The following is a 13,372-nucleotide window of genomic DNA, read 5'->3' on the forward strand; positions in this document are numbered from 1 at the left end:
CTCCTGACTGACAGGTTTGAAGTGTACTCTGGAGCTGTTGTGCAGAATGGCATATGAAAGCTTGACTGAAGTTTGCTGCCCATCACATTTGACAAAGAAAAGGCCGTCTGGAGGACAGTCGTGTGGAAAGAAGAACTGAGCTATTTGGCTACAATGAGTAGCAATAAATTTGGAGAAGAGAATGAGGCCTTTAACCCCAAGAACATTAATTCAATTCAATTCAATTCAAATTTATTTATATAGTACCAATTACAGTCAAATTGTCTCAAGACGCTTTACAAAACCCATATGCCTGAACCCCAGAGCAAGCCCTAAGGCGACAGTGGCAAGGAAAACACCCTTACCTACCATTAGCATGGTGGTGGAAGTATCATTCTCTGGGGTGCTTTAAAGTAAACAGAGGGAAGATTACCTCCAAATTCTTCAGGAAAGGTAAAATCAACCAGACAGTTGGATCTTGGATGTAGTTGGACGTTCCAGCAAGACAATGAGCCCAAATACATATTTCTAGATTTAAAGTTTCACACTGAAATCCTCAGAGTCTTGAATTAAACCCATTGAGAATTTGTGGCCTGTGATAAAGAACCAAGTTTTTCTCAGAAAGTCAACAAATTTAGCTGAACTGCACCAATTTAGTCATGAGGAATGGTCAAAGATGCAAAGTCTTGTGGACGGCTTCTAAAAGCACCTACCTGAGGTGAAAATGGCCAAATGACATTTAACCAAATATTAGCATTGCTCTATGTACATTTTTGACCCAGGAGATTTTGTCAGATTTCCAAAAGACCTACAATAAATCTGTGAAAGCTGTGAAAGTAAAATATATGATTGTGTTTTTGTTGACAAGGATGCATGGATTTTAAGGGTTCCATCAAGAAAATTCAGAGTCATAGGAGTCATTGGAAAGTCAAGACAACAATGATAAACACTGTCTTTACAAGTGTATGGAAACTTTGGTTCACGACTGTATCTACCTGATGGATCACTCTGAAACTTGGTACATGATTAGTTCAGTCTTTCACAGATACATGCTGTAGTTTTAGTGATTTTTTTAAATTAGAATTTGTGGTCATTAAAGTGGCAGGGCTTCTTAAAAGAATTAAAAGTTAAAAAAAAAAAAGATGCAAAGGAGGCAACGCCCATAAATTAAATTGGACGTCCAAATTAAATAAATCAGGTTAAATAGTATTCCACTTGCTGTCAGTAGCGCACATGCTATCTAGAAGGGAATGATAAATTGCCAAGTAGAAAGAATATAACAAAAACAAAAGTTAAAAAAAAGTTAGACATCCAAATATTGACTTTGATATCTGCCAGTGTCGCACATAAAACTGTGGTTAAAACAATCAGCAAATATCAGCATATTATCTTTGTCACTAACAATGTGCTAACATTTTTACATTAGTTCAAGACACTGTGCTGAGCTCCAGCCTTACAAAGCTGCTAATGTGGCTGCAAACTAGCCTTAAATGCCTATGCAACCATCACTGACCATCAGTCACATAACTGTGTATGATAAAGTGAAGGAAAAACAATCATTAGCGTTTTATTACAGAGGTAGGTGACCTCTCCTGGAATAAATACTCTCTCGATTTAACATTCAGAGGTAAAGAGCAGACACACAATTTTACAATATCATAAAACTTGGAATAGTAGTTTTTCATTTATCTACTCCCTGCAAATACAAGTGTCTCACTGGTATGTATTTGAGACAAGAACTGACATTACATTTTCTGATGCTCCTGCTCCCCAGCAGAAAAAAACATTTGCGCTTTTACAGAAAGGAAAAAGAAAACATTAATTCTCACTACTATCATCATCCATCTCTCACTCGAACGGTACAAATAACACGTGACACAGCAGCAACATACTGTACTTGGTGAACAATGAAGGCACTGTGGCCAGGCAGCTGACACACTTTCTCATCTTGTACTTCTGCATTTGGTGTGAAAGCAGTGCCACACAAACATTGTAGCTTCATTATTCATGCAGCTATTTGAACAGAAAATCACTATTAAACAATGTTTTTTTCCAACAATTTTATCTTGCAGGTCCTTTTTTCCATTATGTGCCTAGTTGTCTGAAAGAAGGGAACTGAGGGCAGGACATTAATTACAGTTATAATCAGGTAAAAGACACGGCTACATGAAGACACAGAGGGATGCCAGGAGATCCTCAAGGTAACCGTAGGAGTGGAAAGGTGGAGCTGAATTAGCCTACTGGGTGCCTCCACCATGTTAATTAGAGAACTCAAATGTAGACCCAAAGCACAGGTGTTTTTCCTTTCACAATGGACAAGAACATCTCATTAAAAGTTAAGGATCAATGTCCCTGGTGTGCCTAGCTACAGATATTCAGCGGGCAAGGCTACTTTAACTACAAGAGGGGCTGCAGGGCAAAAACATATTCTTAGGCCCCACTGACCCCACAGTAAAAACCAAACAGTACTCAAAACCTGAAATGATGAAATAATTGAAAGAAAATGAATGCAGCCTGTTTTGATAATTAATTAATTGTATCATTTATAAACAAATAAATATCCAATTCTGTGGTACAAGCCACACAAATGCCAACACTTCCTTATTTTCCCAGTTTTTTCTTTGACAATAAAGTCAACATTTTTATATTTTACAGACACAAAACCAGACAATTGAATAACATAACCATGCGTGTGGTTGTCAGTGAGTAACATGACCTGGAAAAATGGTAACAATTTGATGAAACTAAACAATATGAAAAAAAAAATCCCTTGGTTTAAGTGTAGAACCTAATTCAAACAATTCAGACAAACAGGCCAAATGGAAGCACATTAAATTAAACTTTGTTTGCTGGAACAAAATTATCATAAAGAAACAAGCTATTTTTGGGCTGCACAGTGAAGTAGTGGTTAGCACTTACGCCTTGCAGCAAGATGATCCCCGGTTCAAATCCCGACCTGGGCCTGGGATCTTTCTGCATGGAGTTTGCATGTTCTCCCTGTGCATGCGTGGGTTTTCTCCGGGCACAGTCCAAAAATATTCTGAGGTTAATTGATAACTCTAAATTGCCCGTAGGTGTGAGTGTGATTGTTTGTCTGTATATGTAGCCCTGTGACAGACTGGCGACCTGTCCAGGGTGTCCCCTGCCTTCGCCCGAGTCAGCTGAGATAGGCTCCAGCAACCCTAGTGAGAATAAAGCGGTGTATAGAGAATGGATGGAACAAGCTATTTTTTGTATTTCCCAGAGAAGTTAACTGGAAGCCAAATTCAGGTCATTGAGTCAGACAGTACAGCTAATGTTTAAGGCTTCATTGAAATTAACTGATAGTAACAGTTTGTTTTTTGTCTGTATTTGGAGACAGCTCTGTCTCCAGAGATTTGGTTTCTAAGCAACTAGGCTAAAACAGCAAATATGTTTTGAAGGAAACACAATTGCAACATGATTTATTTTTGGGGCGGAAATGTTTGTTTACTATTTTGAAAGTTGCTAATACACTGGTACTGGATGTATTAGTGAAATGTGCACTGAAAAATACTCTTTTCACCCAAACCATCTAAGTTTTGTGTTAATTATTCACTTGCGCTGACTAAACACACTAATTGAGTTTAGTTATTTGGGTAAGGTTTGAAGACAAAGATGGTCAATTTTAATACAGAAACTATCAAAACTACCATCTTTCCTTGACTTTAACCAAAGTGCCATTGTCACAGACACCAGAGGTGGGCTCTGAATATGAAAAATATCCAAATATTGTCTCTAGTATTAGAGTTTAGTGCTTTTTGTGCCCACCATCAATGCTGACCACGTCCTGATGACTCATAGTGCTTCTGAGTGTAACCCTTAGCTTAACGGAAACTAATTTAGCTGTATTGAGCAGAAAAAAACCCATTTGAGTAATGTATGAGCAAAATGTATGGAATTCATTGGTAGCAAGCTTTGGAAGTGTTCTTTCTTTTTTCTGATACTAAACTCAATATCTTTGAGTTTTGCTCAAACAAAACCAGACATTTGAAATGCTGTCTTGAGGAAAATAACAGGCCTTTTCCACCTTTTCTAACATTTAAGACATCACAATGGCAGATTACGGATCTGGGGAGGCTGCAAGTTTTGCTGGGAACATGTCAGGATTTTTGGGGGCTCATTTGTATCTATATGTTTGATTTTGTGGCTTTAAGTAAACTCACCTATGGTGTGATTGGTACAGTAAAACAACATAGCAAAGTCATATTCAAATAAAGCAAATAAGCAACTTATGAAGTTAAACAGCATTTGTGAGTATGTAGTGAACAGTGAGAGTGAGTTGGATTTTACTGGACTAAAATACACTGTAGAATTGGCTGCATTTGTCAAGACAGAAAAATAAATATCAAGTGCAATTTTTGGATGAATAGCAAGTACAACCTGGAGTGGTTCAGAAAACAGGTATAAATATAAGGATACAATCAAACATTGGTAAATTGAATTCTCTTTCTAATTCATGTTCATTTCAGATAAAGATCAAACTCCCTCTCTCACTCCTCTTTAGAACTCAAATTAAGAGCCACTATACCTTTTCCCCCTATTCTTCCTGTTAAACAACCACTTCTCAGAGTGCCATCCTGTTCCTCAGATCTCAATAGTCAAACATGTACAGTATGTCTGGAGCTCTGTATGTCTGCTGCACATTGAGCTCTGTGTTTGTCCTGACTGAGGAAGGAACAAGTGATGCTGAGTCATTTGGCTGCTGCTGGGTTTTTTTGTTTGTTCTGTCATTTATCAACACACATCTGGCATACACGGCGCCAGATGCATTACTTTCTACTCTTTGTCTTGTCGAGTTCCTGGCATTTTTATTTTAACATCAACATTTTCTGCTTGACTCTATTAGCATTAAAACAGACACTGCTGGTGTTTTCTTTTCTTTTTTTAAAGACAATCTTCACAGCATTTTGCCATTAATATAATGACTGTGAAGATAAGAGTGATGCAGTGTACATCTGTCAATAGTCCTTGAGTGAATGTGCACAAAGTATTGTCTGTGTTTCCTCCATTTGAATGATTTTTAAAGAAGTCCACCACTTTTTTTCCTACACTGTATTCATGGGGCCCAGAGGATAAAGTCTAATGACTACTGCTAAAACCTAAAATTTTCACTGCCTTTTCTTAAATACCTTTTGAAGATAATCCAGCACATCTTGCATCACACTGTGCAGCTACTGCACTTTTTTCATTCCTTCACTCATATCCATCCCAGATAGCAAACTATGGGTGAATCAATGTTGAATCTATGTTGAGACCTAACGTCGAAATTATACAGAAAGCGCAAGGTTGATAAAATGTTGAGTCAACGTTTGCTTACATAGATTACATGTTTGCAAACATAGATTCAACATTAATTAAACATTGACCTGTCAAACATTTTAATTAAACCAAAATACAATGTAGATTCAATGGTATCTTTTAAACACAAACTTCAATGTTGACAAAATGTTGATGAATCAACGTTGAGCCAACCATCAGTCTTCAACCGTAACCACAATTCAACCTTCTTAACCCTAATTCAACATTGATTTAACATCTTTTGCTATCTGGGTAAAGTGTGATTTATGGTTGAAAAGCAAACGTTGACTCAACATTTTATCAACCTTGCGCTTTCTGTATAATTTCGACGTTAGGTCTCAACATAGATTCAACATTGATTCACCCATAGTTTGCTATCTGGGATGGGCATGTGATAGAACTGATTGGGAGATATCCTGACAATTACAGGATTTTTCTGGCACTCAAAGTACACCACAGTGTTCAGTGTGTCCCCACAGCCACATCAGATATGCTATATGTTATATGATGTTATATGGAGGACATATAACACACATTCATGATAAGAGTAACATAAATGATACATGCAAAGTGATGCTTTATGAATACAGAGTGACGGAACAAGCCAACATGGAAACCGATTCATAGTTTACTGTTATGGTGTACAGCTCTAGCAATAAATACACTACATATGTAGCTAGTAGTAAAATTCAAGATGGGAAAGGAAGACGAACAACTAAAAATCAGAGGAAACAGTTTCCTCTGGAAAATTACTACTTGCATAATCTAGCTCTTAAAAACAGGCAAGTGCTTCACTTCAAACTTTTCTCCGAGGGGTTATTACAGGAAATCAGAGTTACAATGAGGTATCAGAATGTGTGAGCTGCCCAACCATCAACCTCCATGGACGGTGTCCAAGATGAAACTTTGCTAAACTTTCCTTAGGCGCTTGGGTCTCTGTGACAGAAGTCTGAATATTTATTACCACGTTCTTTGGTCAGATAGGACATGGATTTGTTCAGCTCAAATGAGGTGCAGCATGTTTGGCAGTAAACTGGTTAGGACTACCACAGGGAATGAACAGTCCTGACAGTGAAGCACAGCGTGGTGTGTGATGATATGAAGCTGGTTTCATGAAAAAGGTGTTGGGGAGATGATATTTATAGATGCACCATGACTGTCTCTGGATATATAAAAATACTAGCTGACAAGATGACCCTTAGTCTGAAGAAGCTTGACAGAAGAGGAATAATCCAGCATGAGAACCATCCAAATCCTCTAACTGATAAAATTTGATAATGCAAGGTATATAGAGAAACAACCCCTACAGCAAAGGGCAGCAAGTCTGTGAAGAATGGCAGAAGTATTAAAGAAAATAGAACAGATTTGAATCTCAGTAATGAAAACTATCTGACTTCATACATGCTGACTTTTGTTGTATTGAGTTTCTACAATCGGACCTGTAGTTTTAGTATATGAAGTCTAAACTGTTAGTTTTTAATTTTACATAAGAGCAAATACCCTACTGTTGAACAATAAAGTAACATATTAACTGTAACGTGACACAATTTTGAATCATTTGACATTTAACATGAACTAGCATGTTAACATTATCACCTTACCAAATCCACAACTTATAATAATGTCTGAAAATGAGTAGGATGAAATTTAACTTTTTAACTCCTACCTGCTGCATAATATTTGTACATCATATCTTACTGTTTTCTGTTTGCATAAAACCTCTTTAGAAACTCCAAGAACACAACCTTATGATAAACCAGTGAGTTGTCAGTACAAATGTCTGCTGCTAAACCTCACTCAAATCCACTAAACAAAAGTAAATAAAGTTTTAAATTGCAGATCTCAATATTTTCAGAGATACCAGATATGTCAGGTTCGTGTTAAAAGAAGGGGCTGATTCTAGGACAGACAGCAGATGCAAAAACATAAATCAGTTATCAAAGAACACAAAGGTGGTGTCCTATGAAGGCTTGTGTTTGAGTATCACTCTGAGTAAACAGACAGATTTAATCAAGTGTTAAAAGTGACCAGTGAGAGTAACGCTGATTGTAACAACCTTACACTTACATAATATAACTGACAATGAGAACATGAGCATTTAGAACAAAGCACCACAATGTCTATGTGCAGGTTGAAATACCTGGACAGCTGTGATGCAGTATAGTTTTAGATGAATTCTCACAGCTAAAAGATTTCTGGATTCAGCTGTGGTTAGGCTATAAGGCAGAGTCTTCTACTAAGGGTAGTAATGGAATCTCAAAAGATAACTATAGCTACTTCCTTGAATTACCTATAAACAGAAGCTACATTTTGATACAGTGATTGATTTTAAATATACTTTGTTTTGTGTTAGGCTGTACCTGAGAAACCTGCTCCAATCACAATGTTACTGTAGGTGGGGTGGCAGTCCAGCACAAAATGACGATCAGGTGTTAGCTGCAAAAACAACAAGATACAAATTAGATGGGTCTCTTGGAGAAACTGATTTAGATTGACCAAGCTGTCAGGATTCGACCCTGACTGCAAATCTGTTGTTTTGAGAAGTATAACTTGGTTTCAGACTGAAAAGCTGAGATGGAACCAAACAGATCCATGCCATTGTTTTCCAAAAGCTATGTGACCAGTGTACATTTGTTCCAGAGTGCTCCTGCCCCATTTCTTCTGCCTCTTCATTCCAAAATCTAACAATTTGAACCATGAATTCCAGAGTTGCAGATAATCCTTGGAACTATTTATGAACTATGCATCCAGTCATGTGGCCTCTGTAGAAATCTCTGTCAATGTCTTTGTGAAAAATGTATCTAAAAATGTGTTAAACTGGATCAGAGACCACCACAGAATACACAATGACCTCTGACAGAAGACAAAATCTGATCAATATTGAAGAGACAGGTATAATTTCACTCTCTGTCCTCTTCCAAGAATCATTTAAAACATTTTCTGCCCAGTGGAAAAAGGATTGTCAGTGTTTTCAGGGGCACTGGACAAGGTCATTGAAATGATGTTTTCCTACAGCTTCAGCATGTGATCGTGGTAAAAGCAGTTTGCTGTGTTGTTTAAGGGCAGAACGGATGCACAAGCCCCTACCCCTGCAACACACACACAAACACACTTCTGTATTGTCCAAACAGAATCCCCGAGGAATGGCCTCAGAAAATCATATCCAGCAGTTAATTAAATACATACAGACAAAGCAGGCAATATAAGAAAACAAGGACTAAAAGTCTACAAGCTCCACAGGCAAAGAATGATGCACTCAGTTTGTTTTCCAAGAGACCTGTAACTCTGAGCAGAACCAAAGGATAAGAAAAGGGCTAGGGTTAGTGGTAGTTGAGGGATTCTCCACAGTCTTGCAACATTTAGAAGTTCCTAATGAAAATATAACTTGCTTGACTGGTGTTAGAAAATATGAATATGCTCCAAAAATGAGAGGCCATCCCCCATAGCTGCACTGAACAAACAACATATGCAGAGTGCAACGCCACAATTCCATTATTTCCAAAGGACGTGGCAACACCTGGCTTGAGGGCCACATGTAAGGTCAGTTATACTTTACACGTTTGCAAGTACACAAAGATTGGGATGATTTTCATTATCTCACTGTAACCCTCTGCTTGTGTACAGCCTAAAATGAATGTACATGCACTATAATGTTACAAACGCAGTAGTGTGCATGTGTGGAATATGCAGATATGACCACACCAGGGTATAAAAACTGTAACACTTGATTTTAAGTGGTGTGGATACACTGTAGAAATCCATGTCCCAAACATAACAGTACACCAGTCTTCTGTTTATATATTTACACAAACTGTGTGCAAACCCTTCACACAGAAATCGGTGACAAATTACTTCTAACTTTTAGAATTAAAGTACTGGTACACACAAAGTGACTCAAACACAGCTTCCACTTTAGAGTCTTGATCCCCCTGTTGGCATTCATTTGCCAGTACCAGCTGAGCTGATGGGTGGTCAGAAACTTTCTCCCATACACTGTAGTCTATTAACTTACTCATATTACACAAACTCTCTGCAAAACTTGATGTTTCACAGCACTGTGCTGAGACAGCAATTTCAAAACAAAAGCTCATCATCTTGTTCAGCCACAGCCCTACAGTGTACATGCGTTGCAGGTGTAACTAGTAAAAAGATCAATTCTGCAGTGAATCTGCTCCACAAACATTACATTTATGTTATGCATTCTATGTAGCCATGATGACGGAGTGTGCCTTTGTCAACTTTCTGTCCATGCCAGATTTTTAACAGTGATACTGCCAAGACTGCAAAGCAGAAAATATATTTTTGGATCACGGTCATTTCTTGTGCCTCTTATGAGTGAAAATAGCTGGTTTCTTGAGAAAAACAATCTATGAATGTAACAGTAGGATAAATTATCTTTCTGTTTTACTTTACCTTCCCCAACAATTGGATGATGACCACTATGAACGCTGTTATGTGTGCATATTGTAATATCGTACCGTATACAGGCAGCTCTCCACTACAGCAGGTTCAGGGAACAGGCCAGGAAAACAGCGCTTAACGTAGCGCTGGAGTATGTCGATGTCGGACCTGTCAGTCTGCTGGTCTCTCTGGTCTGGGTCTGCCTTGCTGCCTGCATGGTAACAAATCTGCACACACGACATCAGTATGAGTTCTACATGAAAAAATAAAAGCTTGGTCAGTCTACATACTTTAAATGAAAAGCAGGTGTACCAGCAGCAGGAAGACATCTTTGTTTCCAGAGTGATAAAACATCATTCAGCTCTTAATGTACTTTTTTGAATGTGAATGTTTAGGTATTTACAGAACCATTCCCGTTTGGCATGCTTTTATTCTCTTACAGTAACAATTCTGAATTTATAAAGCTTGTATTCATAAACCCAGGTCTTTGAGACGTTTCTGCTTTTACATTTACTGTCATTTGAATGAAAATGACTCAGAAGATACACAGCCTGGACCTCTTCATGTACATGCCCCCTGCCAAACCTCTTACGGTCACAGAAGCACCCATATGGAAAAAAAGATAGAACTTCTCCCTCCTCAATTTTCCATTGCTTCCAAAAGTATGTCATTATGTTTGCATTTTTTATGAGATTTTTCTCAACCTGATGTGATGGACCCATCGATAATTTGCACCATGCAGTGTTAATAATGTTCCCTTTGATTTCAAACAATCACCAACACAATGTTTATTTCATTTATTTGATTTACATTATGATACTATTTCCAATTTAAGTGCACTCATTTTGGTTAACATTTAGTGATCACAAGTTTATAAAACTGGTTTGAATTGTATCCCAGTTGGGTGAAGGCAGGGACAGATCATCAGTCTATCACAGGGCTACATACAGAGACAAACAATCACACTCACATTCACACCAACAGGCAGTTTAGAATCACCAATTAACCTCAGCATGTTTTTGGACTGTGGGAGGAAGCCAAAGTACCCACAGAAACCCACGCATGCACAGGGAGAACATGCAAACTCCATGCAGAAAGATCCCAGGCTGGGATGTGAATCTGGGATCTTCAAGCTGCGGTGACAGTGCTAACCACCCAGCTACTGTGCAGCTCCATATTGATCATGTGAATTTGCTGAATTTCTTCAATATTACAACTTGTTATTGTGTAGTCTGGACTAACGCTACAGTGTTTGATCAAAGTCTCAGGTGAGCTGGTGTGTTGGAGGTACACTGAGTGATGAAAAGGTAAATAGAGACAGTTGGGGAATCCATAGCTCCTCACATTTTAAAATATGCAGCAGTGTAGAGATACATCAAAGCAGGAAGGGATTATTCTCATGGAAAACACTTTTTTAGAGGTTAAATCAATGGCAGGAGAGAGATTTGCAAGGCTTGCAAGACTGTGACAAACAATCACACTCACATTCACACCTACGGGCAATTTAGAGTAATCAATTCACCTCAGCATATTTTTGGACTGTGGGAGGAAGCCGGAGTGCCCGGTGAAAACCCACGCATGCACAGGGAGAACATGCAAACTCCATGCAGAAAGATCCCAGGCCCACCCCGGGATTTGAACCGACGATCTTCTTGCTGCAAGGCGAAAGTGCTAACCACTACTACACTGTGCAGCCCTACAGAGGGTTCAGCTTAACAAAATAAAAAAGTTCACCAGATGCCAATCTGACACAAGCAAGAGGTAACTGCAACTTATGCTTATGGTTTACATGGCTGAAAGCAAGAGCTCGTGCAATATTTCATCGATTGTTTGGATATTTGCAATTATAAGTGGTAAGTCTTTTTTTGAACACCAGTGTAGAAACCTGGTTTGGAGAACACTTTCCAAATGTATCACAAATGTTAAAAATTGATTGAAAAAAAACTCTATGTAGTCACCTCATCTCATAATGTGATTTTTCATTAATATTTCACTAATGGTTGCCATGATCATGTAAATTTAAGTGGTTTGACTGTCATAGTACTTACAAGTTTCAAGTAAAAGACAAAAAAATTAAAAATTTAATTTATGTCTTTCATATACGGGCATGGGAAGCACACATGCCTTATTTTGTTTGTTTATCATTCATCAGTACTGTCTATGGTTATCATACCATGGGCAGGGTGGAGTGATGACTGTAGAAGTAGAGCTGTTTATCCTGCACTGATTGGGTTTATTCAGAAATCAGTTTCATGTAAAAACCTGTATTATACATGACTATGTTGCTTATTTAGGCTCTGATTGCTAGCTATGATCACTGTCATACACACATTCCAAACTTCCAAAGCTGCTTTTATGTGCTGTTCCTGTCAGCCATGTCTGACATATAGAGTCTCACCAAGAGACGAGAGGCACAGTAAGGAGCCTCAGAGATGAACTGTGAATGCTTTTTCATTCAGGATTTTCAGCTTTAGAGAACTACCTGGCAGGTTAAACAAACAAACAGAAAAAAGAAACAGAAAACAAAGTAAATGCAATATTTTCCTGCTTCCTTTTGGCATGTATTTCAGACTATGTTAAATGGACCAAACATTGGATATACAGTAGCTCTGGTGACTGTGTCTCAGAGTGAATAATGCGACGTGGCATCACCATCTGTCCCCCCCCTCCTTCTGTGCATGTGGTCTGCTATTAGACTGTGAGCTCCTGCTGGCTCGCCATAATGCCCAAAATAGAGATGTGCCATCAGATGGAGTCAACCCCAGCACATTTTGCACAAATCCTCTGTTTTTCACTGTGGAGCTCATGCTTAATGGTGATGGAAGAAGTACTGAGATCCTTTACTTAGCAAAAGTAGCAACTCAAGGAAGAAAACATATCTAGCAAGGGCACCTTGAGGAGTTATATGTACAGCTTCTACTTTATTCCATAACCTAAACAGTTCCTTTGTCAAATCTAAAAAGAGGGAAAGATACTCTGAAAAAAGTAACAGTCTAGCATTCAAAATTCTACTTCGGGGAAAGTACATTTGTAAAATCAGAAATGCAAGTATCCAGAGTGCAAGATCTTGTTATGCACAATGCACAAGTGTCCAATAACACCACTTCAGAGTGCTAAACTATGAAGGTCACAAGCAAAGCTGATTTATTTTAATCATAGTAAAATGTATTCAATGCTGTTAAAAAAATAAAAAAAGGCAACCTTCAGTGATGTTCAATATTTTTGCACATAATACCGAGTAGTTACTTCAAACAAATGATTATTGCTCCAAAACAGCCAAAGCCATCCAAAAAATGTTAGACCAAAAACATTGAAAAAATAGGCAACTAAATATAGAAGCGCAGTTAAAACCTGGACACCTAGTGTGCTGGAGGCGAATCGATCAGGGAATGCGTTCCACCACTGATAACAGCTGTCAGCTAATGCTAGACAGCAAACTAATAGCAGCCAGCTTCAGCTTCCACTGGCAAACTGAAATGATATCCAAGAACTGAAATTGTAGCAGGAATGAAAATGTAGTGACCTCACTTTAGATACTTTATACTGCCTATAAGTTTACCTTTTCATGTTGTGTTTATCGTTGTAGTCAGAAATTTCATAATAGCACTAATATACAGTGTAATGTATACAAATATTCATACCAATGCTATAATTTGAATACTTGTGAGCATAA

The 13,372-nt window shown here is 38.1% G+C and overlaps 1 protein-coding gene across 2 annotated transcripts in view; it reads right to left on the bottom strand.

Annotated features, from left to right (window-relative positions):
- The window catches only part of pipox (pipecolic acid oxidase), a 44,570-nt gene that overhangs the window by 4,008 nt on the left and 27,190 nt on the right, over window positions 1–13,372 (bottom strand). For both annotated transcript variants that reach the window (XM_022218597.2, XM_022218596.2), the window contains 2 exons: window positions 9,777–9,926; window positions 7,659–7,734 (listed from right to left, as the gene is read on the bottom strand). In XM_022218597.2, coding sequence (XP_022074289.2) covers window positions 7,659–7,734; window positions 9,777–9,926 — 226 coding nt within the window. The remainder of the gene's footprint in view (window positions 1–7,658; window positions 7,735–9,776; window positions 9,927–13,372) is intronic.

Source organism: Acanthochromis polyacanthus, chromosome 13, assembly GCF_021347895.1.
Source record: "Acanthochromis polyacanthus isolate Apoly-LR-REF ecotype Palm Island chromosome 13, KAUST_Apoly_ChrSc, whole genome shotgun sequence".
Taxonomy (NCBI): Eukaryota; Metazoa; Chordata; class Actinopteri; family Pomacentridae; genus Acanthochromis; species Acanthochromis polyacanthus.